Source organism: Rhinolophus sinicus, chromosome 14, assembly GCF_057876585.1.
Source record: "Rhinolophus sinicus isolate RSI-liver-muscle chromosome 14, RSI-T2T, whole genome shotgun sequence".
Classification (NCBI taxonomy): Eukaryota; Metazoa; Chordata; class Mammalia; order Chiroptera; family Rhinolophidae; genus Rhinolophus; species Rhinolophus sinicus.
In genome coordinates this window covers 10,224,038-10,249,838 of record NC_142514.1, presented here as the reverse complement: position 1 = coordinate 10,249,838, position 25,801 = coordinate 10,224,038, and the positions used below count along the sequence as shown (strand labels likewise).

The window sequence follows — 25,801 nt, the reverse complement described above, 5'->3', positions numbered from 1 at the left end:
TACCGTCAGCTTCCTCTCCGGCTGAATGGATGACGGGTGTGCCCTGCCCACTAACCTTTCTGTTATTACCTTTCATGCTTCCTCTCTGACTTCTTAGAACCATGTAGCTGTAATCGCAGAATGCAGGCTGGGTTTCCCCAACAGGTGTTCTACAGGGCATCATTCCAAGAGATGTTCGTTGGAAAGGGCACCAAGAAAGGAGAAATTTATTCCGGGAACACTGCATTCTTTATCCCCTCCTCACAGATCCACACGGCATGTTAGTGGAGGGGGGCTATGCAGAGCTCAAGTCTCCTGACTCTGAAGTCAGGAGAAAAAGATGGGGTTGGGGGGTGTCTGAGAAATGCTGCCCGAAATGAGCCTTTCTCGGCCTTTCTGGAATTGCTGGCCTGACAGCTTAACTTTCCAATCCACATTTCTTTATGGTAACATACAACTAGATTTACAGACATAGATTACAATAACCAAAATGTTTTGGGTGTGGGGAGGGGACAGTGCACGCAGAGCTTGGCCCCACTATTACTAGGATGGAGATCACTGTCCGTCTGTGTTTTAGTTCCAATCCTGAAGAACAATTAGGAGTGTGGTCATGTTTCACTTGATTTCACGTACCCTCAAGACTGCCATGATTACAACAGTAAAACTGGGGTTGGAGGGCCACTGGGTAGTTGGTAGAAAATCAGCCCCTTCTTCTCTGTGCTCCATGGGAGGGGTGGGCACTTATATAAAAGTTAATCTTGTTTTTTCTATTTCTTTTTTCTTTTAAGAATTTTACACCACCTTCTGGATTACTTTGCAGACATGCTGGCTGGGGATGTTGAATCACCAGAGTTGAAAAATCACTCCTCTATTCTCATACTTTGCTGTAAAAATGTCAAATTCATGCAGTCTCGCTGAAGGGCAATTTGGCAAGGTGTATCAACACTCTTCAGAGTGTTGGAGCTCCTCACGGTGTGGACGTGGGCTCTTTCCTTCTCACTCAATACTTTCTTCCTAAGTTATATCATTCACACCTATGGCTTTAACCAACCATCCATCCATCCATCCATCCATCCATCCATCCATCCATCCATCCATCATCCCATAGATATTTATTAAGCATCCACTATGTGGCACATAGTCTTCTGGGTTCTGGGGCTACATGACCAATACTGATTTTCAGACTAGACAGCGAGGGGGACAGCTGCATCCTTGGCACCTCATCTTGGATGTCTCACAGGTACCTCACACTTATCTCTGCCCTCAAACCTGGTCCTCGTGCAGCATTCCTTATTCTGGATCTTAGTGAAGGAACCACATCTGTCCTTCCACACAAGCCAGAAACCTGGAGGTCTGTAGACCCCTTCCACCCTGGCACCTCCTTTCCAACCATATCCAATGCCACCACCGAGGACTGATGATTTATCTCTTAAACGCCCTGGGAGTCTTCCCTCCTCTCCACCCCCACCCTGCCCTACTGCGGGCCACCGTTATGTCTTGTGATGGCCTCCTCACTGGTCTCCCAGGTTCCATGCTGGCCACCTCCCAGTACATTGTCCCCTCATGGCCCATATGATAGTCTCCAAATGCAAACCTATTCCATCAGTTCCTTACTTAAAATCTGTCATGGGCTTCTCTCTGCTCTAGGATAAAGCAGAGCTTCTTACTAGGGCCCTGCCAGTCCCCACGTGGCACAGCCCCTGCTGACCTCCCTTGCTGGCCCTGCCCTCCCTCCCCTTTTCTTCCAGCCCCTGTGTTCTCCATGTTCCCCCCACCCCACCACGCTGCTCTCTTCACTCAGAAAGTCCCCACCCCATCCCCTCTTTGGCAAATAGCTCCCATGCCTCCTGCACATGCCCTGCCCCCTCCCCCCCAGGCAGGTCAGAGCCCCGCACTTCTTTCCAGCAATTGTCACCATTAAAGTTTTACTGTGAGTTGTTTTTCAATCAATGTCCACCCTGTTCCTCTCTGAGACCATAGATCTATGAGGGCAGGGGTAATGTGTGTCCCCCCCTCCCCATATTTTATGATGAGAAATTTCAAACGTCAAGTGGGAGGGATTTAGAGCCAACATCTTGGATTCTATACCCGCGTCTGACCCCATTATATCTCCGCCCTGCACACGCCTGGTGTCTAGGAGCCATGCCACACATCGTCGTTGAATGGAAGTGGTTCCTGTCCTTCCACGAGGAGGATGATAAAGATGAGGTGAACAGGCGCTTGTGCAAGTGCAGGAATGTGTGTTTCAGCATCACCTATAAGTGAAAACTGGAAAGCACTTCAATGCCCCGACAGAGGACTGGCTAAATAAATTACGGTAGTCCTGCACAACGGGACGCCCTGCCGTCGGTAACGATGATGGCGATCTATGTGTATGGACATAAAACGGTGTCCCTGAGGTCCCATTAGGAAGAAAATGAAAGAAAAGTGGGCATGACACTATTGTTTTGTAAAATTAAAAGATCAGCAAACATATAGGCAGCGTCTGTTCCAAGCCAGGTGCTAGTCTAGGTACTTGGCATAAACACATCGATGCATTTTGAGCCTCACAACCACCCCAGGAGCGGGAACTCCTTATAATCCCCATTTTGCAGGCAAGGAAACTGAGGCATAAGGAGGGTAAGTAACTCGCCTCGACTCACATCGCCATTTCCATGGGAAAACGCCTTGGAAGTTCCACACAAAACATAACGGTAGTGACAATACCAAACGCTGGTGAGGACGTGGAACAACAGGAACTCTCGTTCACTTGGGAATACAAGACGGTGCGGCCACTTTAGGAGACGGTTTGGTGGTTTCATGAAACACTAAACATAGTCTTACCACATGATCCAGCAAACGTGCCCGTGGGTATTTACTCAAAGGGGTTGAAACGTTATGTCCACACAGAACCCGCACAAGTGTTTATGGCAGCTTTGCTCCTAACTGCCCAAACCGGCAGGCAACCAGGATTCCTTTAGTAGGCGGAGAGAGAAACAAACCGTGGTACCTCCAGACAATGGAGTATTCAGCACCCAAAAGAAATGAGCTATCAAGGTATGAAAGGACATGAAGGAAACTGAAATGCATATGACTAAGTGAAAGACGCCCATCTGGAAAGGCTGCTTACTATGTGATTCCAACTATATGACATTCTGGAAAAGGCAAAACTATGGAGAACGTAAAAAGATCAGTGGTTGCCAGGGCTGGGGGTCAGGGGATGGATGAATGGACAGAGCACAGAGGATTTTTAGGGCAGTGAAAGTACTCTGTGTGATACTACAGTGATGGATGCGTGTCATTTCCACCACCAAGGGTGAACTCTACTGTGAATTGTGGACTCTGGGAGATAATGACGTGTCAGTGCAGGTTTGTCAATTGTAACAAATGGATGTTGATAACGGATGTTGATAATGGGGGAGGCGGTGCACGAACCGGGGCAGAGGGCACACGGGAATCTCTGTTCTTTCCTCTCAATTTAGCTGTGAACCTAAACTCCTCTTTACAAAAGTCTATTAAAAACACATTTATAATGGTGGTTACTTCTGAGAGATAGGATTTAGTATCATTTTGATTTAATTTTCGGTTTGCCTTTGTCACGTCTCATTTTTCTCCAACCATCAAGCCTCACTCGTCTGCTTTTTTTTTTCCCCAAAGAAAATCACATCTCAAGTGGAGAAGCAAAGTCTGGAGGAGGGGATACTTGGCCACATACCTAAGAAGACTTTCTCAGCAGATGTCCCATCGTGACAAGATTCAACGCGACATTTTAGAGTCATGCAACTGTACGAGAAAAAAGTGCCAGTCACCTTTGTCAGAGCTGGATAACTGGATCCCCACGTCCCGGAGGACGTGCTCAGTGGCCTCCAGCCAGGACTGCGACAGACGCAGGATGTCCAGCGCCACCTTCTGGAGACCTGAAACAGGTGGGCTCACCGGAAGGTACTGAAGAAGTTCGATCTCCTTCTTCAGGTCATTGCTACAGCAGGACATTTTCATGCAAGCCTGGAAAGAGATGCGATCATGAGGCGCCCAGACCCTGTCGCCAGAAATAGCACCTGACGTGACCTGTGAAGAACGACATTCTCGACTTCGCCATGAAGCAGGGGCTCCCGCACATGGCAGCATTGGGATGGCTCTGTTTTATTTGCTTTTTTTTTGGGGGGGGGGGCAGCTTTTATTTCGTTTGCACTCTCACTTGGACTTTCGGTAGTCAAAGAGACCCCCACTTAGGCCTATTCAATTCCAAAGCCAAACTGCCAAGGACAATTTGGCTGAAATGAGAACCAAATTTGGCTACTTCTATTCATCAAAATTCCTGCTGAGATCAACACTTAAGCTGGTCAGAAAGTGCGGTTTCCTGATTTGAAAGAGTGCTGACAAGCCAACATTTGCACAGACTCCCCAAATAGTAGCTGCTGATTTCCAGAGAAAGCAGAAGCAGCTGCCTGCTCTGATAAGCTGGATCCCTGTGTGGGGACCGTGGGGGCATGGCCAGAACCCTTGGTCCCCTCCACAGTCAAAGGCAATGGGGGTGAACAGGGCCTTTCCATGGCTGGGCCAAAGAGAAAATGCAAATAGAGAGTGGGAATGTCTTTGGTTTCTCTGGAAATAACATGCGGCTTTTTTTCTTTTTCTTTCTTTCTCCCCCCCCCCCCCACCCCGAAGAATCCTTCCTCCCTTCCCTCTCTCCCTTCCTTCCTTCCTTCCTTTTTTGCTAGAGTCCATGACCACCCAAAGTCAGTACTTGGAGCGTCCAGGCATCTTTTCCTTGGCTACACCAAGTTCACCTGGGAGGGATTTTTTGAGGTCCTTTGTTTTCTCTTCTCAAATAAGTTTCTCCAATGAGAGAAAAGGTGGACAAAAGAGCAGAGCATTTCTACCCAATCCGCTCCATGAAGGCTGGACGATTTCCCAAACCAGCAGCACAAATATTGGACAAAGGGGACATGTGGGGAAAGCAGAGAAGGGGCACCTGGCAGCTGTCTAGAGACGTCTTCAGCTTCTCAATGTTCTCTGTGATTTCCTCCTGCTTGGAATTACTGAGCTGAGTCTCCTTCTGCAGGGTCCATTTCTTCTGCTGAAAGTGGATGCTGTCCTCGGCGACCTGAGTGATCTTCTCTATTAACTGGTGAGAGCAAGAAAAGCAGATTTAATGTACAGGGAGGCCCTGGGGGGAGGGAACTGGGGAGCGCCAACGGAAGCCCCCGTCTCAGCAGGCGAGGAAGGAGGCCCTGCCACGTTTTGGTCATGGCTCTGGAGGAGGGCATCCGCTCTGTCCACAGGACACGTTTCCCGGGGTCACAGATTTTAAGAGCCCCAGGCCTGTACTGTTGCCATGAATTTGTTCTAGATTTTCCTGCCTTCTAGGAGCGATTCAGAACACAGCCTGATGCAATGGGCTCAGAGAGAAGGTCGGGTTCTCCTGCAGCCAGTGAGAGGCGTGTGTTCTTACCCACATGTTGACACCCAGGGTTGGAAAGACCAGTGGGAAGAATAGTAAGGCCATCATTACAGCCAGAAGTCCATCCTCACGGCCATCTTTCTTCCCTCTTCACACGGAACAAGCCAGAACGCATGGTCTGTGGTGAGGCAGCCCTTTCCCAACAGTCTCACGAAGGTTAAATGTACTTCTCTGGCAACCAGAAATAGGCCTGACGGGTTTAATTTGATTTTCATAGAAACATTTCAAGGGAGTTTAACTGGCTTTTACTTTAAAAGCCAGAAAATCCCATAAAATCAAAACAAATCTTTATGGTGTAGTGACAGTGTAAAAAATATGTGCCACCAACAAAAAACAGGAACATATGCTCCCAGTGTCTGCAGTCCGGGTCCCCCAAGAAGAAAGTGCCAAATCCAGACGAACCTGTTGATCGGTGACGGGTTTGTCCAGGAGCGGCTTCACTCCTCCGAAGGTGGCCCTGATGACTTGACTCCTGAAATGCTCCAGCTGCAGCACAAAGGGAAGGCAACTGAGTCAATGGGGCAGCTGGAGCCGGCAAAGCCTGGGGGTGGCATTTCCATCGCCGGGGTCCAGGAGAAATCAGTGAGAAGGGTCTGCACACCTTCAATGGTCCTTATGGGTTATTAAAATCTCCGCCTCGCACTGGAAGGGGCAGTGCCCACAGACGAGAAGGGAACAGCAGGTTTTAATTATGTTTTAGGCCTGCCTGCCTAACTAACCCAACTGACGCATGTGGTCAGCACACACGTCGCAAGCCACTTGCTGCCAATTATCCAGTGGGAAGCCTGGGGCTGGGAGCGCTCTTCCATGATTGCTAAGCTGGCACCAGGCTGTGAAATAAATATTGAGGCTGTCAGCCCAAGTAAATTGTGTAATCAGCGAGGGTGCCTGGGGAGAGAAGAATGCACTCCCTTCTGCCATTTTGTGCCTCGGGCCGCACGTGTCCCGAGGACTCTGGCTCCTGGATCCTTCTCCGTACCCCAGGCCTGGTGCAGTGCCTGGCACAGAGGAGACCCTCGGTGACTGTTCCCTGAAGGCCTGTGCACAGAAGGGTCCTCCACTCCAGTGCAACTCTTTTCGCTCAGTGCCTCCTGGGTGCTGGCGTTTTCAGATTGCGGTCGAGGGAACAGCACAGTTACATTAAATCGAGGCCTATGGAATTATAAATTCAAGGTGTCCTAGGTACCTTGACAAGTGAGAGACAAAGAAGTCCAATTTCCCCTGGGAATTCACCAGCAGGGTGGCCCTTCGCCTGGGTTTTTGGTTCAGTGGTAAAATGTGGTCGTTGAAGACTCTAAAACAGAGTCCTGACAGGGCCGGAAGGGCCGTTGAATCAATTTAAAAGTCAACAGGTCCCCAAACACAGGAGTTTACCGCATACCACGTGGCATTCTGGGAAACCAAGTATTGGAGTGCTGACTCCCCTAGGAACATCCCTGTGGTCAGCCTGCCGGAAGCCAACGGGGGCACCTCCATGCCATCCTCTGGCTTCACGGCCAAAGGAAGTGTCCTAATCACCCAAGGAAGAGGCTACATACAGAGGGCCCTGTGAGTGATGGCCCCCATTACCACCAGAGGCCCCCACAGGAATGCTCAGGGGTGGAGGGGCAGGTTCTCCTGGACGATGGGCTGTCCCGGAGTTACGTGGGAGAGGGTGAATCTGAGACAGGGAGCAGGGCCGTGGGTGTCAGGAGGTGTGGGGGGAAGGTCCAGGCGGCACAGAGGGCTCATCCTCTCGAGTCTAGACCTGGAGGAACATCAATGTCTCTGAGGGTCCTCCGGGAGGACCTCTGCCCAGAGTCATAACCAGGACCTTGGCACTTGGGCAAGTGGCACAGATTATGCCCTCAAATCAGGTGTATGTTGGGGTGCAGAGTGCAGGAAAGATGAGGGGGTAGCCCAGGTGCACAAAGGGAGGCCCAGATGGGCAGGCTGTCTGCCCTTGTTAAGGGGTTGGTACTCTGCAGGACAAAGGACACTGCGGTGGTGATGGTGGATTATTTGCGGAAGGGGCTTTAAAATCTGCCCAATAGTCAGAGTCATTATTTCACTTGTGTGTGCCTCTGACAAGACCCTGTCACACTGCTTGTTCAGGCTTCAGATGCCACCAAAGAGAAGGGCTTTGGGGGCTGGGCTAGGTGGGATGGAAGGATCCTTAAGGATTGAGGTTCTTAACCGTTTTTGGTGGTTCAGACACGCTGCTGAGAATCCAGAGAGCACAATGGTGGACCCTCCCTCCCAGAAAAAAACCACAGACACACGTACACACTAAACATTCTTGGATATCCTGGAGCCATGGTTGCCAGGAAGGCCCCCTCGAGGAGGAGGCCGAGGTGGGCTGCCCTTGGTGGGCCATGTTCTGGAGGGTCAGTGCCCCCCATCCTGCATCCCGTTTGCCCTCCCTTAGCCTTTGGTGAAGTCTCATTTGCATGTTCTGGCCCTCACGGCTGTGCCACTGGGCCCTCTTGGGCCAGAGCATGAAAGAAATGGCACCCCCAGACCAGAGACTGCTCACACCCTGCCCAGGACTTTTCCCTCTCCCATGAGCTTTGGCATTTTGGGGTTTTACTTTCTTAAGAAAAGGTGGCACTGTCTTATGGACACTGATGGTGACATCTGCTAGGGGCCCACAGGAAGAAAGACTGTGGTACATGTCAGGATGCAAAATGACAGGGAGAAAGTACTAGAAACACTATTGGGGTCAAGAGGCTCAAACCCTTCCCAGGAGGGAACCGCACGGCTGGTGCCACTGCTTGGTCAGGGTCTCGGGCATTGGCAAATGACTAGAGTGGGTAGCTTCCCAGCAGCAAAAGCCTCTTCAGGGATGTCCTTTGGGATGCAGAAGTCACACAAGGCTTCTTCCCATGAGATAAATGGGAGAATTAAACCACAGCCGACTTCTCCTCACCAGCCACTTGGGAGCAGAAAATCCTTGGGGAGCATGGGCCAATGAAGGGGGTGCTGGAGCACGCCTACCTGACCTACCGCCCTTTCCAAATTGACTCTAATGAGGTTCTCTCTGTTCCCCATTTCTTGTAGCTGAAGCAATTTCCTTCTGGAATCCTCCTGAAGCTTCTCTTCAACCTGAAAGGATGACGAAAGCATGTGCTTGCTGCTAATGTGATCATAATGCACTTGGGGAAATTCCTCTAGGAGGTCTAATGGCCTGGGGGAGTCCCAGGGGAGTAGGGACAGCTGCAGCCCATGTGGCAGGGGTTGCAGGCGTGCCCTGGGCGGAGGCGGCCTCATATGGCTCTGTCTCCTAGGGGAAAGGGCCGAGCTCTGCATCCTGGGCTCAGCTGCGTTTGCCTGACCTCACACTCCAATCCCAGCTTGGTCTCTAACAAGCCGTGTGACCCTAGGGGAGCTATTTCACTGCTCTGTGACTCAGTGTCCTCATCTGTCAAATGGGAATGATACTAGTACCGCTTCATGGAGGTACGGTGGAGATTCGGGATATTTACACTCATGCCAGTACTTCTTAAGGGCTTTGTGAGTGTGTTGGGTATTGGTACAACCTATAAACATGGACAGCAATGTGTAGCCTTGTTCTAATGCCATTAGTAACTGGCCCAGGAGGGTGCTTGGTAAATGTTATTATTGGTTTATTAGCATAACTATTTGTTGTTACCACTTTTAGCATACTCGCCAGTGGAATCCATTCTTGGAAGTGTTTAAAGTGGAGAAGCTTGTCTATTCATTCCGCCTTGCTTGGGGGTGCTCAATGCTACCCTCTGCTGGCCATTATAGGACCCTGCAGCTGCTCAGTTCATTCTCAAATAAACATTTTGGGAGCACCTGCTTAGCCCAGGACTCTGGCACCATCGGGAAATGACACAAACTCTCCTAAATAAGTGAAAGGATTTTGAATTGAAACAACCCCATAAGCTGTTTATTAGGGAGCTGAAGTGGGGGGGGTGTCACACAGACGTAACAAAAGACCCAGAAAAGCCCTTTAGAGTTTTCTTCTGAGTGGTGTGGGACAATGGGGGAGTACCTAACTAGTGATGTTATCTTGGAAACGCCATCTCACCTCTCCAGGCCTAGCTTCCTCCCTGAGCAACCCTCCCAGGTTAAGCGTGCTCTGACCTTATTTCAGCAGACTTATTAATACGCTACAAAAGCCAAGTGCAACCCTGGACTCTGCCCTGGTCTGTGTTCCCCATCTCACTAAATGGCCCCCCCATCCTCAACCCCAAGCCTCCGAGTCACCTCCAGCTCCGCCCTGCTCCCTCTCTCACACCCAGCATGCTCCAGCCTGTCGCTCTGATCCCTCTCCCCTCCCCTCCACTTCTCTGTTCCCACCCTGTGCAAGTGTTGGGCACTGGGAACCTTTGGCCTGTGATAACTGGCTCCTGGCCTCTAGTTTTTTTCCTTCTGGAACATTCTTGATGGTACTGTGAGAGTTAGCAAGCTGTCGAGCAGCTCTGTCTGACAGAACTTTCCACAATGATGGAAATGTGTCATGTCTGTGTGGTCTGGTATGGCAGCCGCTAGCCACATCTGGCGAGCAAGCACTTGAGATGTGGCTGGCGTGACTGAGGAATTTTATTCAATTGTGGTACATTTCAATGTAAACAGGCACATGTGGCTAGTGGCTCTGCCACAGTCCCTGGCGTCAGACAAACCCCACTTCCAGTCTCGTTTCGCCACTTACTGGCTATGGCCTTGGGCTAGTTGCTGTAGTAGAAACCAGTAACCTTGATTAAAATGAGGGTAATTTCTAGGTCCTAGAGCTGCTGAGAGATGAAAAGAGATGAAATGCCTAATCCACGAGAAATCACAGCTATCATCTGCACTGTTATTATTGATCACAAATGTATTCCCATCCGTCTTCTGTCCAGGAGCCTGCCTTTCAGCAGCTCCTCTGTGCCCAGTGGGAGGTACCCCGAGTGCCAGAGCGACGCAAAGCACCAAGCCAGGGAGTCAAGAAGCCCTGTGAACAAGGCAAATGGAAATGAATCCACCACACCCAGAGAAGTCATAATAAAACTTCTGGAAATCAAGGGAAAGGAGACTCTTAAAAGCAGCCTGAGAAAAAAAGAGGTTCTGCACAGGTACAACAGTCAGGCTTGTCAATCACTTCTCAATGGAAACAACAGGAGGTAAAAGACAATGGAACGATGCGTGCAGTGCTATTTATAAGCTGCTGAAAGAAAAGAATTGCCAACATAGAATTCAATACTCAGTCAAAATGTGTTTTGAGAATGAAGGTTAAATATACATTTTAAGACATACACATTACCCCCCGGAGAGAATCTGTCATCAGCTGAACCACGTTGAAGGAAAACACTAGAGGGTGTTCTTCAGACAGAAGAAAAATGATCCCAGACGGATAGTCAGAGGTCAGAAAACACACGCATTGGAAAGGATAATGTGTGGATATGAATATATAAAAAGACCAATAATGTATTTGGGGTTTTAAGTATAGATAATAGGTTAGACGATGCTAACAGTGGCGTATGAATCTGGAAGGGGTAAATGAAGTTAAAGTGTTCTGAAGCCATTGCATTGTCAAGAACGAGGGCATAATGATCAACCCAGACTGGATCTTGGTAACACAAGAGTGCGTGTTATAACCTTTAGCATGACCACTCTTTAGCAAGAATGAAAAACTCAATTGATATTGGATTTTGGTAAGTCAGCCTTCCTATTACTGAAAGAATTAAGGAGTGAAACATTTCCAAGCTCACAGAGAGACAAATGGAACGATGGAAAACCAACCCAAAAGAACACAAGAAAGGAGAGAAGAGGAAATATAACACAGATACTACAACTGGCGCTAAGCAAGAAGGTCAACGTACACCCAAATCTACCAGCAATTACGTTTTATACAAACGGGCTGAAAGACAAAGACTCAAACTGGATTTTATAAAAATGACATGCTATTCAGAAGAGATAGGTCTAAAACTTAAAACAAAGACTGATAAATTGTGAGAAAGATATGCCATGAAAACCCTAACCAACAGAAAGCCCGCATAGCTGATGGAGTTGCATTCATGACAAAATAGGCTTTCAGGGAAAAACACTACTAGAGATAAACAGGGACATTTTATGATGATCAAAGGGTTTTTCTTTAACAGGAAGTATTAAAATTCTAAATTTATATGCACTTATTAACACAGCCTCAAAATATAAAAGGCAAAAATTGGCAATAGTAAAAGAAGAGATACACAAATCCATGATCATGATGGTATTTTAAGAAAACACAAGACAGAACAATCAGTAAGAGCACTTACGTTAGAACCACGTCATTGGCAAACTTGATTTAACGGATCAATTCTTTTCTGGATAATTTTACAGTAAAATTTGAAGGCAGTCCAGGGTAATGGTGACTGACACATGGGGGCTTTGGAGTCACAGACCTGGATTCAAGTTCTGCCACAACTACTCTATTTGAGTGAACATGGGTAACATCCTTCACCCGTGAGCCTCAGTTTGCCCACCTGTAAAATGGGGTTAACACCAGTAGAGACCACACAGGGTCATGGTAAGGACTAATGCAGACAATGCGTGCGGAGCCCTGGCCCAGGGCGCTCCCTGCACCCATGCTGCCCAGGCCGTACCTTGCTCTTTTCTCGAAGTGTCTTGGAGATCATGCTCTGCTCAGCACTACTCTTCTTCAGCTCCTCCCTGAGCTTCTTTATTTCCTTCTCCATGTCTTGGATTTGCTGAAAGAGTTTCAACAACAGGGACGTCAACTTCCCTGAGGGCTGGCACAAGCTGCCTTCCGGGCTGAAAGGTCCGAATCTTTGGAACTATTTCATTGGTTCATTAAGGCTAGTCTGGTATTAGTGTAATCCCTTCCCTTGGGGGAAAATTCTACATCTGTAGAGCAAAGGAAACTTTTTTTTCAATTGATTTGGGTACAGAAAAATGATTAGGTTTGTTTGAAAATCAGCGTGGACCCTGGATTGGACAGTCCAAGCCACCCATCAACTCATTAGAATCTCTTTTCTTGGGGTGTATTTTTGAGATCAATCTAAGTAAGGGCTGTTTGGGAGACACAATGGGCACCGTTTGGAAGAAGAGAACAATGACATTTTTCTTTTTTCCCATTTGGGGCAGAGCATAGAAATGCTCCCGACGTGGAGAAAAGCGTGACTCCTGGTGTCTGAGGCACCGTGTGTCCCAGCAAAGGGAGCCTGTGTGCCTGGTGACATACGGTGGGTCCCACTGGCCAAGGAAGTGAATGTTTTCCTAACTACATATTTTCATTGTAGTTACTTTTATAGTCACTTATATAAGGCAAAAGATGTCTTTTTGTTTGGTTTTATAAATTGGTGTACAATTGATGTATTTCAATAAAAAAAACTTAAGAATTTTGTGTCAATAATAGTGCCCGTGGCTATGATAAAAGTGTGACAGTGGGACATAAAAGTTTGGGCATCACAGGTCTAGACTCAAGGGACCACAGGGAATTGCCGGCAGCATGTGGTGTCCAGCTGGCCATCTCCCATTCCTGTCCCCATCCCAACCCCAGTCCAGTCCCAATGGAAGTCCGGTGAGGGGGCTGGAACCAATTGCCCAGAGAATCCTGAGAGAGTATGTTTTCCATGTTCTTTCCACCTATTTCATCCTTGAGGCTAGAGGCAGCAAATCAAAGAATTATGAAACTACATCCACAAAAATAAATGATCAGAAAGCCCTAGAGATTGTGCTCTCTAATGGGCCAAGGACCCCTCCCCCAAAGCCTGAAGGTCAAAGTCTAGCGTTTCTACAGATACCCAGGAATGAGGAAGTTCAACTCACGGATTTGCAGAGTTTTAACTCTTTCTCTTGGGCTTCCTGGTGCTCCTTTTGAGCATCTCCCTTTTTTAGCTCCTCTTGCAGTACAGAGCACTGTAGAGAAAAAAGACAAGGTCCCGTGGGGTCATCTGGGGGGCCCCAGTCCCCACGTCGGCCCCTAAGAGCATTTCCTGCGGTTTAATCCAATCACAGCCCCCAATTCCCACTTCAGGAATGTACCCTAAGGACAATGAGTAGCGAGGTCAGAGATCTGTAGGTTCAAGGATGTGTTTCCCAGCATTGCTGGCAACAGAAAAAGAAAAGAAACAACCCAAGTGTCCCACAACAGGAGACCGCCTCATTGTACTGTGTACGTCAGGAAACTATGACGCAGCTTTTAAGACCAATGACGAGAGCATTTATTTATTAGCACAGGCAAACAGTTAGCATTTAAAAATTTAAAACGTGCACAGTATAAATTCACTATGATATATATACACACACACGCACACACATATATGATTTATTTTTTTCTTTCTAGGTACTATATAGAAACAAGACTAGAAGAATATATATTAAAATATTAATGTTGATTTCTTGAGGGAGCATTTCATTTATTGTCTTTTTAACTTTTGTTTCTAATATCATGTACTATTTTTCTAAAATGAACACCGTGCCATACATAATTTAAAACAAGATGGGCATTCCAAATGCTGCCGAGAGCAATTCCCTTGGTGGTGAGGAGCCTGTGTGCTGATGGACGGCACAGGCTAGACAAGAGGGCAGACCTTATTCCAAGGTCAAGAAGGAAGGGGAAATGGGGAGAAAAGTAATGCAAATGCACTTCAGGAAGTAGAATAGCCAAACAGGTGCTGTTTTTCTGTATTTCTTCCACTTAGCATCAGCTGGACAACCCACCCCCTCCCCAACACACACACACACACACACACACACGTACACTGCACATGAAACAGGGATCACAGGAGCCTAGGAAGTCAATGTGCTCGTGAGAAACGAAGGCAGAGGGCTGGGTGAGGCGGCCCAGCAGGGGCAGAGGCAGAAGAGCGTCATTAAAATCAGCCTCCCATTTCTTCGAAAATGATTTTGCTATCCCCAATTCAAAGATGGGGAAATGGAGGCCAAATAGGTTACAATAAAATAAAGCTCTGGGGTTGGGTCCTGGTGGGTCTGACATCAAAGCTCAGGCTCTGCCTTTCACCAAAACTGGGTCTCGTACTAAGCACCAGATATCACTTCTGCCTTTTCTTTGGAACTTCAAGATCTATTCCCACTGGGCACCCACGCAGACACAGAGCCAGCTCATGAGCAGCCGCCGTGAATCTATCTGAGTTGCCCCCCGAGACGAAAGCTATTACATTTTATCTTGGCTCATCGAAACAGAAAAATCCTACAGACACAGAGAAGTCTTATCCTATCGGAGGAGGATTCTAAAGTCAGGACTGAAGGCAAAACTCGCAAGTAGTCAAAAGTTACATTTAAAAAGCTCCTAACTTGCCTACCAAGTTCATTTTACACAGAAGAATTCTTATACGCACTGAAGTCTAAAAGGAGAAATGAGAGTCAGCATGTCTGCATCTGGACCCTCAAACCTCCTGCTTTGAAGGCAGCTACGAAAACCAGTGGTGGCCGGGACCATGACGAAGCCGGCGTGGTCTTCCTTGCCCAGCGAGAGAGCCTATTCTCTTGTAACATTAAGCCTTGCTGTGGCAAGACATGCTAATAATGCGTTTGTTCTTGGGATTCAACGAACCAACTTATAATAGGCGTTAGAAGTGTTTGCTGGATATGAATATACCACTTGCTTATTCTGAGCCACATACATGATGTTCTTTAAAAACATGCAAAGAACTTGGCCCCCCAGCTTTTATCTTTCCAGGTGGGCATTTGATGCACCCAGTACCTATCCTCCCTATGCCCTTGGGCACTGGCCTCACCTCACCAAGGTGTGAGAGGAGGCAGGAACATTTGGGGGAGGGGACCCCAAGGTAAATGAGTATGTCTCCTATTGGCCTGACGGCTGCAAGAGGATGATGACGCCATCACTCACTCTGGAGCTGAGGGCTTCGAGCTGGCAACCTTTTTCTTTGTTCTCACTTCTTAGTTGGTTCACTTCCTGTCTGAGTTGTTGAACTTGCTCGTCCTTTGCTAACATGTCTTTTTGCAAAGATGACACCATCCCTGTTTAAAAAAAGAAACACAAAAACTCACAGAGGTCAAAGAGGCAATAAAAATTATTGTCATCACCACTGCTGTCAGCCAACTGTGGACAATTGAGACTCGGGGCCTATTTGTTACTGCAGCATAATTCAGCCTCGTGCTTCTCAAACTTGAAACGTGCACACGGAACACCTGGGATATTGATAAAGTGCAGATTCTGATTCAAGAGGTCTGGGCTGAGGCCTGAGGCTCTGAATTTCCCACCAGGGCCCAGGGAAGGCTGATGCTGCTGGTCTGAGGACCATGCAAAGTGACGAAGTGGTATCTGAGACAGGCTGGAAGCATGGCTGAGATCTGATGAGCAGGTGTCGGGGAGGAAGGCAAGGGCCCAGTGAGTTCAGCCTGTATTCCTGGTGCCCAGAGCAGCGCCTGGCCCTTCGAAGGTGCTCAGGATATTCCAAGTTAGCGAGGAGCATAAGCAGAGGCCTGCTGGGTGGGGGAGGAATGGCGTGTGTATATAGAGAATGAGGCAGAGGAAAAGCCAGAGGTCAGGCTGGCCCGGGGCACAGCACAGATTCACAGAGACGGAGAGCCACACGTGGCTCAATGCTATGCCTGGCTCTTACAGCAATGAACACATTTCCTGCTGGATACTGGGTATTGTAGAAGCAATAAGCCCAACCCAGACTCACTGCCTGCTCCCCACCACCTGCTTCTATCCCTCTCTTCTTTCTCTTTTAATGGCCCCATCCTCTTCAGGTCTCTAGACATGTCATTTTCTGCTTAAAAAAACCCCAATGGCTTCCCATCTCCCTTAGAGTAAGAGTGATGGGACTTAAGGGTGATGGGAGCCCCCGACTCCTCCTGAGATCTCGCCCTTACCTCCCATAGCCCTCTGGTTCCTATACTCCAGCGCTACTCCCAACACAATCAACTTGCTGTGGCCCCAGGGCCTTTGTACTTGCGATCTCTGCCTGGAACACCATTCCCATTGGTCTCCTGACTGTTCCCCCTTTCACCTGCTCAGAGACCTGTCCTTGCCCACCCATAAAGCTATTCTCCCTTCGCTTCACGCCCTGAAGCACTTCACCCACCATGTTGCCCAGTTTTTTCTGACCTGGGCTGTTTAATCATCTATTTACTTGTTTCTGCCTGTCGCCCATTCCCAAATGTGAGCCCTGTCAGGATGGTGATCTGACTGTCTAGCTCAGGGCTCTCTCCCTCGCATGTAAAACAGGCCCTGGCACCTAGTAGGTGCTCCATTCACATGTTGAACAAATGATGGAGTCCAGGCTAAGAAACAGCTGTGCCCTGGACCAGGAGTTGTCTGCCCTTCCATCATCCAAGTTCTTTATTATGAAACTATCTCTGTTGGCCAATTACAAAAATGTTTCCACTCGGGCCCAGTGTACTAGGGTGAGATGGGTAAGATGATGGGTGTCTTAAAGCAGTGACCCCGTTTTGTCCATATTCTAGTTTGTATCCATGGCAGGTTGGCTTATGGGACTTGCCCAAGCCACATAACTTCCTGTGTTCTCCCTGGTGAGGCCGGTGCTCAACGGACCTTCTCGCTAAGAGATAACATTCACTCAAATATTTATCAGGCCCTGCCTGACTCAAACCAGATGGCAATAAACCTTGCTTGTGGGCAAGCTCTAATTCACTGACACTGGCTGCTGAAAAGGCTGCTGAGATCTCTGAAGCTGCACCGGTTCAGTGAGCAAAGGTGCAGTGGTTGATTGGTGATGTCTGTCCCGGCCTTGGAATGAGGGGGAGGGTGACAGCTCTGGGCCGAATCCTAAGAGAGCTCACCTGACGTGATGGCGTTGTCCTTTCTCAGGTTCTCACCCTCATTCTTCAGGGATGTGATTTCTGAGTTCCTCTCCGAAAGGGTCTGGCACAGCACCTGGCTGTAGCCTTTCTGTAGCTCACTGACCTGTGGGCAGAGACAACACGCACACAGTCAGCAGGGTGGCAGGGAGGGCAGCCCAGGCCTGGCGTGCACACTGGTACTTCTTCAAGGTTGGACGGAAAGAGTCGGACTGATCTTGGGTTGGGGTCTTGGGAAACAAAGCCTTTTAGCTTTAACTAGTGGAAGGGACAACAGGGGCCTGCTCCTTCAATGACCACCATTTCATATGCAATCAAAACACGAATGTTATCTTTGTGCCCACATGGGCTCAGGCACAGCTACCACAGGGGACTGAAGACACCTGACCCCTAACGAGCCTTCCTATGGCCTTTGGAGTCCGAGCCATACACAGACCAGCCCTTAGTTCCACACCATCCAGCACTGATTGGACGCAGAGCGAAGTTCAGGAGAGGGGAGCAGGTTACAAAATTAACTCGCTCCAATGCTAATAACCATCGTTTATATTGCACAGAACACTTCCGCCCGTTCACAGATGCTACTTCTTCCTTAGCCCCTCACAGTGTCACGCACGGCGGACGGTCCCATTAATGTTCCCATTTTGCAAGTGAGCAAACTGAGACTCAGAGAGGTGAGGTCACTTGCTCAGGGTCACACGGCCTGTCAGAGGTGGAGTTTTTAGCTGCCTGGTTCCAGGTCTTTCCACCTTGCCGCATGGCTCTAGGAACCAGCAGTGAAAGCTGGAGGCTATAAATGTGGCCTTCAAATTCTGTCGCTGCCACTTCCAGGTGGTGTGAACATGGGGAGGACTCTAAATTCTGTCTCGACTTTTCGTGCTGTAAGTGGGTGATGATGGTCCCACCCTGACAGTCAAAAGTATTTCAATTGTTCGGATGTGTACTCCGTGCTCAGATCGTGCCTGGCACACAGCACACAGGTATCAGCTGTGACTATCCTTCTACCTGACTGCCTACCCACCATGTGTTTTTGCTTCGGCTACTCTCATCTGTCTCGGGAAAGGTAGACTAGTAATACTTTTCGTGCCTGTGTAAGCCTTGTCTAGGCTCACTGAAACACCAGTGTAATTGTTATTAAGAGGAAACGTATTATAGGAATTCCTGTTAACTGTAATATCATGTGGTAGGCAGAGCATAAAAAAATGACGGAGGTGGGGCATGCTCACATAATGTGGGTAAGGACCTCGCCACCAGATGGCACGCATGGTCTTTGTTCTTGGTTTCTGTCCCTGAACACCCTGCCATCATTTCTCTGATAGAATTAAGAGAACCATCAAGGTTTCATTTCATTTTCTGACTCATTTCATACACCAACATGGTTCAGATTCTATGACATTTGGGACAGTTACACTTACTTTTTCCCTGGGGCATCTGAGACATTGGGGAGGGGTGTAATGCTAGAAGGTGTGGGGGGGGGGACATAGGTCATTCTGTCCCCCACCCTCCCCAAGGCTATACTTTTGCACATTTGTGCTTTGGAACCTCGGAGTGAAAAAATTTATTTTACCTCTTACTGTTCTCTGTGGGGGAAATGCAACTTTTCCATAAAAGGTACTTGGAACAATTAAAAAAAATGTTTCTAGCTCTTTTCAGTTTAATGCTTTTATTTGTATGATACCAGAGGCACAACACAAACTTCCAGTAGGGATGGGAAAACATACCCCCCCAAGACTCCAGTGCTTCTGAAACATAAAATACTTCAATCTAAGTATCAGAGTTTTAGGATTTCAGATGGTGAGAAAATTCCAAATAGTCTTCAAACTCCTCCTCTTTCACTACCAAAATAAATACCCATATTGGCTACAATTGGCATAAACAGCAAGAAGTTTCACGTCTGCTATACCCTGAATCCTAAGGAAGTGAATGGTGCTAGGAGGAGTGATTGCTTCAAAGGATAATGTGGCTGCTAATTAGCGCACGTGGACCAGAGCTCACAGAGCGAAGCGTTTTCTGGCGATACTGCAGTGGACCGAAGATGTTGGAGAGCAAATCATTACGTAATACTGTCAGGGGGACCACGGAGAACAGGTAAAATAATCAGACCAATAAATCAACCCACCACATGGCTTATACCTCTGGCTGAATGTTCTGCAGGTGATAGAGTATTTAAGAAACTGAAATGTGCGCGGAGAAAACTCAATTTGAGTTCAAACAAACTGCACCCTCTCGGTCGGATATGCCTTGTTATAAAATAGTCTCCTTCAGGTATAAATGAAGACCAAGGGGGAGGGGAAGGCAACAGGATGATAAGTCAGTGTAACTATTTCTAGATAGTTTTTCTGTACAAAAATCCCTTTTCCAGATATCATTAGCCACTTTAAACAACACTCAAATTGTGACCGGATGACCCCCAAAGATTTGTGGGAATTGCACAATGCTATATGTCGAATCTATTTCAACTAAATAAAAAAAGATATGTGGGAATTATTCATCCTAGTCCAGGTACCTGGACAAGGCGAGTCACTTGCATAGGAAAGCTCTGACAGGGGAGAATAACTGAAAGGGATATTTCTCCATCCAATGGCCAAACTGGTTCAGATCAAGAAAAGATGCTCATGAATGAGTCGGTTACACGTCAAGGTAACGACCTGCAGGAGTAGTTCCCATAGCACTGGCTACTCTCATTATTTTTCAAAAACAGGTCCAAAGGACAGTCCTTTGTTCGTTTAAGTGTTAGAGCACATATTTGTTCATTTGTTTATTCTGCCTCCCTCACTGGGACGTAATCAGGGGAAGGCAAGGATCATACGCCTCGTTCCCTGCTGAATTCCCGGGGCCCAGAAGATGGCATGACACAGGATGGGCACCCATAACTGTTTATTTGAATGAATGAACAAATGGATGAATGAATGAATGGATGGATGGATGAATCGATGAGTGAGTGACTGAACAGATATGGTCCTTTCAGAGTTCTGGAAGGACACACAACCTACGCCCTTCTCTGTGCACCTCAAATTGGTTGTAGAAGGGAAAGGCAGTGACAGGGGACCGGAGAACAGAGGACCCAAACACGACCACGGTTTTAAGCAGCATTACGCACCGAGGCCATGCATCAGTGGCTGGTTTCTTCTTTTATCAACTTTGTTGAGATATAATTTACGTACAAGATCTACGGCCAATTTTAAAGTAGTCCTTTTAAAAAAATAAAGTGGGGTCTAGTTTCCAGAGAGAGACCATGACTGGCAAATCCAGGAATGCCAGGTGGAGAATTTTTGTTCGATGAAATTCCCCACAAGTGAGCCAGGAACCACCTTCAGGATTTGGTAAAGGTCTCAGTGTTTGGAACACTGAGGATTCTGTCTCCCTGCCTCTAGCTAACTCCCCACAGCTCTTTCTTGCTGGCGCTGGATGGGTCAGAGGTGGTCACTGAAGCGACAGAGTTGGGTGGAAACATGAAGCGGGGATGAGAACGTGGGGTCTGCAAGGAGGCAGACCTGAGTTCAAATTGTACCTCCACACTAACTCGCTGTGCAAGCTGTGCCAGGCTCCTGGGCATCTCTGAGCCTGCTCAATCTCCTCATCTGTACGTGTCAGAGGCTCGTGAGGTCTCACTAAGCATCTAAAGGGCTTGCACGTGATAGGGGCTTAATAAAATTAATACTGTTTTTACTGGGCTGGGAACCTGCCAAGTCTCTCATCCCTGGGACGTGTGCTCTTACCCACCGTGCTGCACTGACCACCCCTTTTCTAACCGTCTGGGCGGCGCCCCTGTCTACCAGAGCTGTCACCCCGTGTCGTGACTCTAAGGCCTCGACTGACGTGTCTCCGAGCCCTACCTGGCTTTTCAAGGTCTGGATCTCTCTCTGTTTGGCATCGATGTCTTCGTCCAGCACCTGAAACTTCACCCTCTCATTCTGGCTGGAGAGGGTGGTCTCCGCCAGCTTGTGACTCAGGCTGGCCACTTCGTTCCGCAGGTTTGCGATCACGGCGTCCTTGTACTTAGATTCAAGTTCAAAATTCGAGAGGCGGCTGACTTCTTTTCCCAGCAGCAGAATTATTTCATCCTGGGTAGAGGCCAGATGGGAAGTTTACTAGGTGTGGGTCCTGGGGCAAGGCTGAGACCACTTCAAAAAAAAAAAAAAAGGAAAAATGCGGTGTAATTCTTTTGGGAAGGTGAGGGCAGGTTGGGACAGGGAAAGGCAGACTTTCGTGGCTGTCTCTGTCACCTGGGAAACCTCTCAGAGACAAGAGGACGGTTATAATGATCTAGTACTTGTAGATAGACACCTGTAAATGGATGCTTATGCCTCACAGGTACTAAAACTTTTCTTTCCCCTAAAATTATACTGAGAACAACCATCCCAGTTGGGAATTTTTGTTGCTAGGAAGTTTATGTATGCTATTTTTATTTATAATATTCAGCCCAGTACACTGGGGACCTAGGAAAGGTAATTAGGAAAATGACATTCTATTCGACCACATTCTGCCTATAATGAGGGCTATTTTTTAACTTCAAAAATTTAGTACATTCTGAAATATTTCTTTTCTCTTTCCCCTCTCCTGATACTCCCTGCCCCTTTTGGTTATTCATATAAAAATGTATTCCAGTAACTGAACCTGGAAAGTAAATGAGACAGGAATGGTGATTTATTTGTGTGGATTCACGTGAACTCTAGGCCGGAAAAAAAAAAAATTGCTGGCTGACTTTACCCACAGGTATAATTAACCCCGTCCTCCATCTCTCCAAGAAAAAAAGCTCTGCAGCCAAAGAATTTGTGAGGTTTCCCAAAAAGGAAAAAAAAAAAAAAAAAGCCTCTCAAACGTCTCACCAGAAGTCATCAATAAAATGTCAGACAGACTGGAAAAAAAAAATTCCCAGATGCATTTTCAAATGCAGCTATAGCATTTCTGCTTTTAAAGGAATTCCTGCTCTTCCAACAATTTTCCATCGGTTGGAAGGAAGTAAGTGGGCAATTTCTAGGCCAGCTCACTGCCTGGGGAGCTAACCGATCAGCCTCACGACCTTCCAGCTCCCTGACCTGGGGAAGGACAGGGTTTTGGTCACAAGGAAGCCCATCCGGCATTACCAACTACTGCCAAGGGTCTTTCTTTGGGTCTTTGCAAATGCCTGTGGTGAAACGTCAAGGGACAGCATCAAGCACTCTGTACTCCTGGGCGGCTTCCCTTGTTCCACCCCATTATAAGTCGCTCAGCCAGGTGCTTATTAATTATTCATGCAACAAACTTTTTTTTTTTTTAAAGGTGGGCACAGCTCACAGTGGCCCATGTGGGGATCGAACCGGCAACCTTGGTGTTATTAGCACCGCGCTCTAACCAACTGAGCTAACCGGCCACCCCCATGCAACAAACATTTATTGAGCAGCTACTATGTGCCAGGCCCTGTGCTGGGGCTGGAGTATAAAGAAGCCTGCAGGACGTGGCGTCCAGCTGTGGTTTCCGCCTTTCCGGGTGAGGCCCTCACACCCTTCCTTGAGGTCTTGGTACGGTGCTCCCCCTTCCATGTGGTCTTGGTAGGACTGGAAATGGGGTGCTCTGCTCCTTCTTGTCCACCTCCCCATGTGCAAGTGTCGCTGGCTGGTCCATCAGAGTTTTCTCAGAGATGTCACATGTCAGTTACGGAGGGACAGGATCCTCACTCCTTTTGGATCATAAACTTTAAACGTACGGGCTTGCTTGCTTGAGTGTGTTCTTTCCAACACACGAAGCCAGCCTGCTATAGAAAGCCAAACTCTGAGGGATGTGGTGCCCACGGGGGAGAGACTGGTAGTGGGCAGAGTTCTGATGACATCATTTGAGCTCCTGGATCTAGCGATGCTTGAAAGAGTGCAGGCCTTTAAATTTCCCGATAAGATGGCCCAATAAATGCTTTTACATTTTTTGGCTTAAGCTAATTTGTTCATTGTCACTTGTATTTGAAGGAATCCTGGCAAATCAGGGCATAAATGGCTCATAAATAGAACAAAATATAAATGTGGTTACATTATATTTCCAGCTTAACGACTGGGGTGGATTGAAACATGGCTACAAATACTTGGCAGCTTTTGCCATCGAGCGGTGGAGTCTATTTCCCCCACCCCATAAGGCTGGATGTGGTGGAAGGGATGCTGGGTTCTCTCCATGTAAATTCTTAAGAGGCCACCTGCCGACTGTAGTTATGAGTGAGGCCCGGGGACACCAGCAGAAGAACCTTCCAGGTCAACCTGAGATCCTGAGAAATAATAAGCTGCTGTTTTAAGCATGAGTTTTGGGGTGGCTTGTTGCACAGCAGTGGGTGACTGGCGAGCCATCCGAGCCTGGCTTCTCACCTCACTGCCACATTTCTCAAAGTCTGGTCTGGGACACCGACGTCAGAACCACCTGCCACCTCAAGCTGCACATTCCCGTGTCTAACGAGAACCCAGCTGGTTCTGTTCCTCACCGACTCCGAGAGGTGCTGCTGGCTCAGGCCGTGGGCCTTAAGGGAAGCAAGATGGTGTACGACCGCTTCTTTTAGGGTAATTTTCAGGTGGCTTGAAGGGAGAAATCAACCTGGACCCTTCCCCAATTGCTCGAGCTCTGGCTCCAGTTTCTGCTTCACTCTCCAAAGCTCTCTGGTTCTTTAACAAATCTCTCTCTCTCTCTCAGGCCTCTCTGAGGACCTCAGTGCTCACTTCTTCCTGCTAGGAAACGTGTTTTCCCCACCACTGTCCCATCACTCATAGCTGACCAAACAGGTACTGTGTGGGAGTTAGAAGTACCAGCTTAGAAGTTAACCAGAGCTAGGTTTAAATCCCAACTCTGCCCCTCCTGCTGTGCAACCTCGGGCAAGTTACTTAACCTCTCTGAGCACCAGTTCCCTCATCTGTAAAGTAAGGGGGATACAATCTATTTTGAAGACCGTGAAGCTTAAGGAGCTCACTGATTGCCAAGTGCCCAGGACGCGGTAGTGCGCACGGTGGGTGCTCAATACTGTGGTTGTCGATGTTATTTGGGATAAAATGAGCAGTTACCAGTTTTAGTTGAATGTCCTGGGAGTAGGAGGCGGTTTCTTGGAAGTAGTAAACAGGGCACTTCTCGGCCACAGAGCACAAGAGGCGGTGGCCATCCCTCTGCAGTCTGTCTGGCTGCTGTAGCTCTGTCCTTCCCCTGAGACCTCTCACCTTATCCTGCTGGCCCAGGTCCTGGTCCACAAACATCTCCCTGGAGGGTCCTGCTCCGGGAATCCCCTCGGCCACTGACTGTTCTGACACTTCCACGGTGTTGGTCCACACTAACACACAAGATCAAAAGGGAACGCAGAAGAGACTGTGAGTTGCCCTCAGGTCTTGAAGAATATTTTCAGATTAACCTTCACATTCATTTCCCGCTGAGATTTACATCTTATACAATGAAACATTTACAAAGTGGTGTATAAGTTTGTTGGGGAAAAAAAATGAAAGCATTACAGACGTACTAGAAAGGGAAAGAGCGACCTCATTCCTCGCTCCCAGTGTTAACTATGCTGACTCACTTTGATGTGTCTCTTTCCAGACTTTTTTCTATGCTACATAAGAGCCGATGACCTTGGGCAGGTCATTTACTCTCTCTAAGCCTTAGTTTCCACTATATAATTTAGGGACGCTAACAGTCTCTGTTATAAAGGGCGATTTGAGGATCAAATGCAATGATGTAGAGCAGGGGTTGGCAAGCTATGGCCCTAGGGACAAATCTGGCCCTCCACCTGGTTTTGTAAATAAAGTTTTATTAAGACACAGCCACACTCATTCATTCACATACTGCCTGTGTTTACTTTCTAGCTACAATGGCGGAAGCGAGTAGTAGTGACAGAGACCATATAGCCCACAAAAACTAAACTATTTACTATCTGGCTCTTCACAGAAAAAGTTTCCTGCCCCTGAGGTACAGCACTTAGCACTAAATGTTAGCTATTTCTTACCGCAATTAGATCTTCAAAAAGACAAAAAAGTGTATTTATATTGCACACATTTTTCTCCAGTTTGTTTTTTCACCTGAAAATATATCAAAAACATCTTCCCATGTCACTATTTGTAGGTATACTGCATTCTTTTAATAGTAGCATTGCAGTCCATTTTATGTGTGCCAAAATGCATTTAACTAGAATCCACTTGACAGACATTTGGTTTTCCTGATTTTTTAATTCACCCCCAATATTAACAAGGGCTGTTTAAATGACTTTCAGGGGTTCTGGTATTGCTATGTTTGGAAGCCCCACTCTGTATCACATCAAACATATCACAATTTATTCACATCAACACTGAATAGATATTTTTTTGGGGGTATAGATACTTTGGAAAGGATTATAATTCTGGTTTTGAGATCACTTGGCTCTGAACACTGTATTTTAAATTTCTGGGCTCATTTTTGTCTTCTTATAAAGAGAGAAATTGAACCACTTGTTTTCAAAGGTAATGAAACATTCATGAGTGCTAACATTAACAGTTAATGAAGTATACACCGTCACATTTGTGGACATTTTTTCATTTTGATTCTGCATTTTTTATTGATGCGTTTTAGAGCCAATGACTACCCCCCCTGCCTCCCCCTCTCCCCACACCAGGACCCAAACAAGCAGAACCCTTCTCAGTTATGCCCAAGTTGCTTTCCCTGTGATGACAAACACATCCA

The 25,801-nt window shown here is 47.5% G+C and overlaps 1 protein-coding gene across 13 annotated transcripts in view; it reads right to left on the bottom strand.

Annotated features, from left to right (window-relative positions):
* Positions 1 to 25,801, bottom strand: part of FHAD1 (forkhead associated phosphopeptide binding domain 1) — a 121,513-nt gene that overhangs the window by 51,280 nt on the left and 44,432 nt on the right. For 11 of the 13 annotated variants that reach the window (XM_088790149.1, XM_088790147.1, XM_088790141.1 and 8 more), the window contains 10 exons: positions 24,316 to 24,425; positions 20,992 to 21,219; positions 17,141 to 17,264; positions 15,219 to 15,349; positions 13,175 to 13,264; positions 11,989 to 12,093; positions 8,399 to 8,506; positions 5,825 to 5,908; positions 4,934 to 5,086; positions 3,768 to 3,963 (listed from right to left, as the gene is read on the bottom strand). In XM_088790149.1, coding sequence (XP_088646275.1) covers positions 3,768 to 3,963; positions 4,934 to 5,086; positions 5,825 to 5,908; positions 8,399 to 8,506; positions 11,989 to 12,093; positions 13,175 to 13,264; positions 15,219 to 15,349; positions 17,141 to 17,264; positions 20,992 to 21,219; positions 24,316 to 24,425 — 1,329 coding nt within the window. The remainder of the gene's footprint in view (positions 1 to 3,767; positions 3,964 to 4,933; positions 5,087 to 5,824; positions 5,909 to 8,398; positions 8,507 to 11,988; positions 12,094 to 13,174; positions 13,265 to 15,218; positions 15,350 to 17,140; positions 17,265 to 20,991; positions 21,220 to 24,315; positions 24,426 to 25,801) is intronic. The other 2 variants (XM_088790144.1, XM_088790150.1) reach the window with 1 other exon arrangement.